Source organism: Bombyx mori, chromosome 17 (genome assembly GCF_030269925.1).
Source record: "Bombyx mori chromosome 17, ASM3026992v2".
NCBI classification, from domain to species: Eukaryota; Metazoa; Arthropoda; class Insecta; order Lepidoptera; family Bombycidae; genus Bombyx; species Bombyx mori.
Genome location: NC_085123.1, coordinates 14924644 through 14930643, shown reverse-complemented (window position 1 = coordinate 14930643; position 6000 = coordinate 14924644). Strand labels below are relative to the sequence as shown.

The 6000-nt window shown below is 33.7% G+C and overlaps 1 protein-coding gene across 1 annotated transcript; it reads right to left on the bottom strand.

Annotated features, from left to right (window-relative positions):
* Positions 1–1964: 1964 nt before the first annotated feature.
* RpS24 (ribosomal protein S24) lies at positions 1965–2564 on the bottom strand. The gene is made up of 2 exons (NM_001099607.1): positions 2470–2564; positions 1965–2356 (listed from the first exon to the last, which is right to left on the bottom strand). The coding sequence occupies exons 1-2, from the start codon at positions 2517–2519 to the stop codon at positions 2008–2010; spliced, it is 399 nt and encodes a 132-aa protein (NP_001093077.1). The 5' UTR covers positions 2520–2564; the 3' UTR covers positions 1965–2007.
* Between the last annotated feature and the right edge of the window lie 3436 nt (positions 2565–6000).

The window sequence follows — 6000 nt, the reverse complement described above, 5'->3', positions numbered from 1 at the left end:
TTTGTGTTTTCTTTCTTAATGCAATCTTGATTTGTCATTCATCACATAGGTCAACTGGTTAGTGATTTCTATGCGGTATGAGCGACTTGGCGATTTGCTGATGTTGGGAGGAGACCGCGGGCCGAAGGAGTTTTAGGGCCCTACTTACCACACTAAACGACACCCTTGCACTCTTACACCCGACGTCCGATCTCCCTCTCCCGTGCCGCCGCCTCCTTCTACGAGGTGGTGGACTCGTAGAAGTCGAGCATCGCCTGCCAGGAATCGTCGCTACCGAGCATCGTAGCCATGAACGGTCGGAAGCGACAAGTCGTAGTACGCGTAGTAGCTATAGTACGCGAGCGTGTGCTCCGCCGTGTCCTCGTTGCAGCCACTGCAGTGGTGGCACTTCGGCGTCGGCTCCCTCCGGGCGACGAGGTACAGGTAGCGACCGAAACAGCCGTGATACGATAATGGCTGGTTCAAATAGTTAGATTAGGTATTGAATCTAATTTCGTTGATTTACTACTGGTTATCCCATGCTACAGATGGCCATAATATAGGCATAACTTCCAGGTTATTGGTGTGCAATTTAATTTATTAAACTGGCTGGACAGCTACCAGCCTACCGGAGATATAAATGGCTAAGCATGGGTAACTATCACAGCCTACACCATTGCGTATTTCAAAGATAATGAATCTTGAAAAAGAACAGTATACACAAAACAGCACTTTAGGAAAAAAAAGCTAGCTAACCAGCTTCTGGGATTTGCGATTAGATCGACCAAGGGCTAAGAGGCCACAAAGTGCCCTTTATCTGTTTTTTACTATCGTGAGGAATGTGTTGGAGTATGGAAGTCCGGTATGGTCTCCGTACTCCAGTCTACAGTGACAATATCGAAAGGGTGCAGAAGAAATTCCTAAGAATATTAGCCTATTGTCTGCAACCAAGTCGTTCAGATATAAATTATGAATCCAGACTTGCTCATTTCCATGTCCAATCTTTGGAAGCTAGCCGTAGGTATTTTGATTTAATATTTTTGTACAAAATTTATTTTGAATATTTCTATCAACACCCACTTCAGAGCCCAAAGTTCGCATTTGGTAAACCCCTTTGCATTACGGACATATAAAAATAATATATCATACTATAACCCTATGGTAAGAATGTCACGGTAACCTTGATATCTTTGAACCTAGACTCAGGGGATTTGTCAAATGTGTCAAGGATATCCTATTTAACATAATTCCAATTGTGTTTTCAATAGCCAAATCTATGCACATTAATTTGGTTTTGCCGAGTGCACATACTATTTAGATTGCAATCCAGATTAGATCTAGGTACTACTTGTATGATTTAGCTAATATGTACTGTAATGATTGTAATTTGTTTTGTGCATCAATAAATTAAAAAAAAAACTGAAGGTGTATGAGTGTTTTTTCTTTTTTATTCCCTACCTATTCACTGGTAGCCCAAGGGTCTCAACCTGAGAGAATTTGCTAACACCAGCCCTAGCAAGAGCAGTGATTCACAGAATCTACCACCAGATCAGAATAACAACCCACTGAGAAGATCCAAACAGAAATTCAGCAGCTGTCTATGGGTTAGTTTGCTTGTTGAACTCTTCGTTGTAATCAACGAGTGGTGAGGAACAGTCATTCTAGTAAACACTATAACTTAAAATGACAGCAAATTTATTAAATAACACAAAATCATTATGATTAAATTCATATTGGAAATAATCTTCATACTTTGTTCTTAGAGAAAACTCAAAAAATTGTGAGTGATTATCAAATTTCAAAATTATGCTTTTGGATTTTCTTAAATATTGTGTGAAAATAACGTTTTGGTGATAGCGAAAATTAACAAAAATAACACTACAAGAGAAGGTATGTACCTAAGATTATAGTTGCAATGCAAAAAAAGTACAGGAACTTATGAAAAGTCCTTTATGAAAATGAAAAGGTATAGCACAAAAACAATATTTGATTTTTTTGTGTTTTATTCACTTATACCTAGCATTCACATCACTTCTTGGAGGCCGCACCTACTTTAGATTTCTTGGTACCGCGGACCTTCTTCATTCTGTTCTTACGTTCTTTACGCTGTTTGCGCGTGGGCCTCTTCTTCTCGTACAGGCCGTGGCGGGCTAACCTGTGCTTGGGCTCGAACTTCTTGGCCAGATCGAGTGTGTCGTAGATCAAAGCGAATCCAGTTGACTTGCCACCTCCGAAGTTTGTCTTGAAACCGAATACGAACACTACATCGGGAGTAACCTTGTACATTTTGGCGAGCTTCTCACGGATCTCGGTCTTGCTGACGGTTGGTTTTCCTGGATGTAAAACATCGCAAACCATCTGCTTGCGCGCCAACAATCTACAAAAAACCATGAAACCATTGTCACACATAACCTGTCGTGATTCGACAACAACTTTTCTCGAGAATACTTAGTACATAACTATGTAAAACATATTATTCTATGCATTTACCTGTTGGTCATGAACTTGCGAGTGCGAATAGTCGCTGTTCCTTCACTCATTTTGAATTATTTTCAATAATTCGGCGTCTACACGCACGTGTCTCTGCTAAAACAAGAGAAAAAGAACGTGTAGGTGCTGCCAATGCTAATTTTAAATTACTACCATCCAAGATCTCAGTAGTTTCGTTGATTAACTATTAAGGATCTACAGTTTCTATTTTTTTGTTCTCATATATAATTGATTTTATAAATCATGATCAACACCTTTTATTATGAAAATATGCTCAATTTACCAAGATAGGATAAAATACGGAGCAATATACTTGAATTTTGTACATTGTTTTTTAGGCTGACAACATTGTAACGTTTTCGTTCGGAAACAAGAAATAGTACCGTAAAATGGGGCGATTAGGGACAAATTCCAACTTTATGAGCAATTTTAAGGTAGTTGTTGATGTATATGTTACCGGAAATGTATGTAATCCGTCATTGTATACAATTCCTAGGAAATGTATGTAATTCCTAAAATCGCACGGAAATGTGTGAAATAAATTATATTATACTTACACATTACACATTTCCTAGGAAATCTATACATTTCCTAAATAGCAATCGGAAATGTAAAACATTTAAGATATTGGTGGGTACGCGGGGACAGCGGGACGAGTCTTGCACTACGGTCAGTTGCCAACTTGCAATCCACTGGAACCGGCCAGGGATTTAAGAAGTGCCTTTGCAAGAAAAACTGTGCTACATCAAGATGTCTGTGTTTTAAAAATAAAGTATTATATACTTCCAAATGCCATTCGAGCTTACCCTGCAAAAATAAATAGCTATATGGACTGACAAAGTATTATAATATAAAGATTTACTTTTATACTTTGACATTTATAATTACTTAATAATCAGACTGATTACTTGCCAAATGAAAATTTGATTTTATAAGAATAAATATAAGTTGATTTTGTGATACGTTAAAAGTTAATAGATAGTTGATTTTAGAAGTTTTAATGAGTAAGATAATATGAATATATTATTATTATTTTACGGTATGACTGTTACCCGATTGTCTCAATAGTGTTATAATAAAAAAATATTATTAACAACGTGCTTTAATACAGAAAGCATTTACTTTATACATTTCCTAATACGATATTGGAATTATATACAATTCCGAGGAAATTTATACATTTCCTAGGATATCTATACATTAAATAGTTTTTCAAACAATATTTTATACATTTCCTAAATAGTATCGGAATTGTACACATTTCCTAGGATTTGTATACAATTCCTTGATTTCATACATTTCCGGTAACATATATAATGCTATATCAGGATCAAAATGATTGAGTCTTGGGGGCATCTTTGTTGTCTAATTTAAAATTATGCAACTAGCATTCCAGTTTAAGCAAAAAATGCAAAAATAGGTGTAATCCCTATTTACCCGAAAATTGCGGTTAATTGGGACGAAATGAGAAATTTGCTAGGGTTGGCACTACTTTTATTTTTATATATAGTTTTAATTTATTTATTTATTTAGTTGCACCAACAAAGTGATCATCAATAAAAAAAATTGAAAAACTGACAAAAGTACATGGCAGACATCACCTCAATTATAGGTGCAATCGACAGTGCTGATATTTCTATCTGGGTTAAGAGATTAGGTGTGTCGGTTATTCCATGGATTAATCAGATGAATACCCCCACTCTGAACAAATATTAAATATTTTATTATGTATTACTTAGACATTTTTGTCCACCTTGAGATTTCATTGATCTTGTTACATGTCTCTGCAAAATCGACTTACTTATATTAAATTGCTTATCTATTTCAACTAAAGACTTATTCCCAATTTCGCTTCGAATAAACCAGATTTTTACCAACAAATTTAAAAAATATTGTTATAACTACATAGACAACCCTACAAACCTGTACCTATTTGTACTTAGGTCGTTTCCATTTCACGTATTTTCATCCCAATTGACCCCTTTTTCGTTGTTATTTGTACCTAAGACGTCCCCAATATCCCCAAAAACAACAGATTTTTACATGTATTTTTATTTAATTAAATACATTAAAACCAATAACAACTGAGACTTACCTTTAATATATATGCTGGTTCAAACACTAAATAACGTTTATAAATCATAGTCGTCTTCTATTATTATCAAATAAATAAAAGAGAGCAAAGTTTCTAGCACTAAAATAATTACCACCACAGGAAGTTAATTTGAAACGCGATTTTTTATAAGTAAGCAGCTATTATCATGAATATTCAGAGTTGTTTTGTGAACTTTCAACATTCTACTATTAAACTACAAAAAATGAAAGATTTTGCAACGAATATAAAACTTATATTGAGCGTCGAAAGATTTTCCCGGTTTTTTCCCGATTCGCCTCTCAATCCCTAATCGCCCCATTTTACCGGTACTTAATTCACAAAATTATTCTTTGAAGGAAAATCGGCTCATGTCAAATATATCTAATATAAAAAAAGTTAAAACAATAAAAGAGCTAATCGAAAAGCCAAAAGTTTTTAATGTTGAAAAATAAAAATTAGTTTCCTAGATTCTAGTCTTTTAAGCCAAATCTTCACTTACATAAAAATAGGTTTTTAATGTTAAAGGTCAAATTAATAGTTTATTCATATGAAATTGATAATGAATTTAAATTAGATGTAATTAAATGAGGTGAGATGAGATGAATTGAAATAATCGCTCAGTATAATGGTGGAAACGGCTTCTTACAGTTATTATGACTCTTTGAAAGCACTCAAAAAGTCATGTGCGAAATTTTTTTGATAAAAAAACAATCTTGTATACGTCTTTTAAACCTGAAAAAACGGTACCTAAATTAACAAAATTAATTTACACAACCTGATATCTCGTGTTCCCACAAAGGTCTTCCAAAAGAGAGGCATAGCTTTGCTCACATTTAACTGTGAATGCACATAGTATTTTAAGTCGACAATGTTAAGTAAATACAATAATGTTATGAATAAAAGGGAGAGTTTTTCGATAGGCGAGTTTGTTTTAATGTTAATGAACAAAATTTTAGATTAAAAAGATAATTTGGACTAGATATTTACAGTAAGGATGAATAGATTAACATCATGATAAATTTCATAATTTAAATAAACTGAAATGACGTGTACATTTAAATGCTATGCGTTGAAATGTCTTTATCATAAAAAATTATGAAATTTAATATTTTTTATTAATATTACAATAATTTATTAGAGTTTTTTAGCATTGTGCCTTTTTGTTTACGCTTAGCAAATATTTATGAAGTAAAAGTGCACTTTTTGACAAAAGGAGCTTTGAACAAAATTTGTTACTTTGGTTTCAGAAATAATTTAGTAAAAAATATCAAATAACTACTATTAATTACTACTAATTAAATATGTAGGTATAGTTAAATAGAATAACCGTTTTATTTGTTTTGGTCTAAAACAAAGTCGCCGGTTTTACTTGTTTTTCTATTTGTTCATTAAATGGCTTCATGCAAAAACTATATCGAACCGGTTATTGTTTTAAT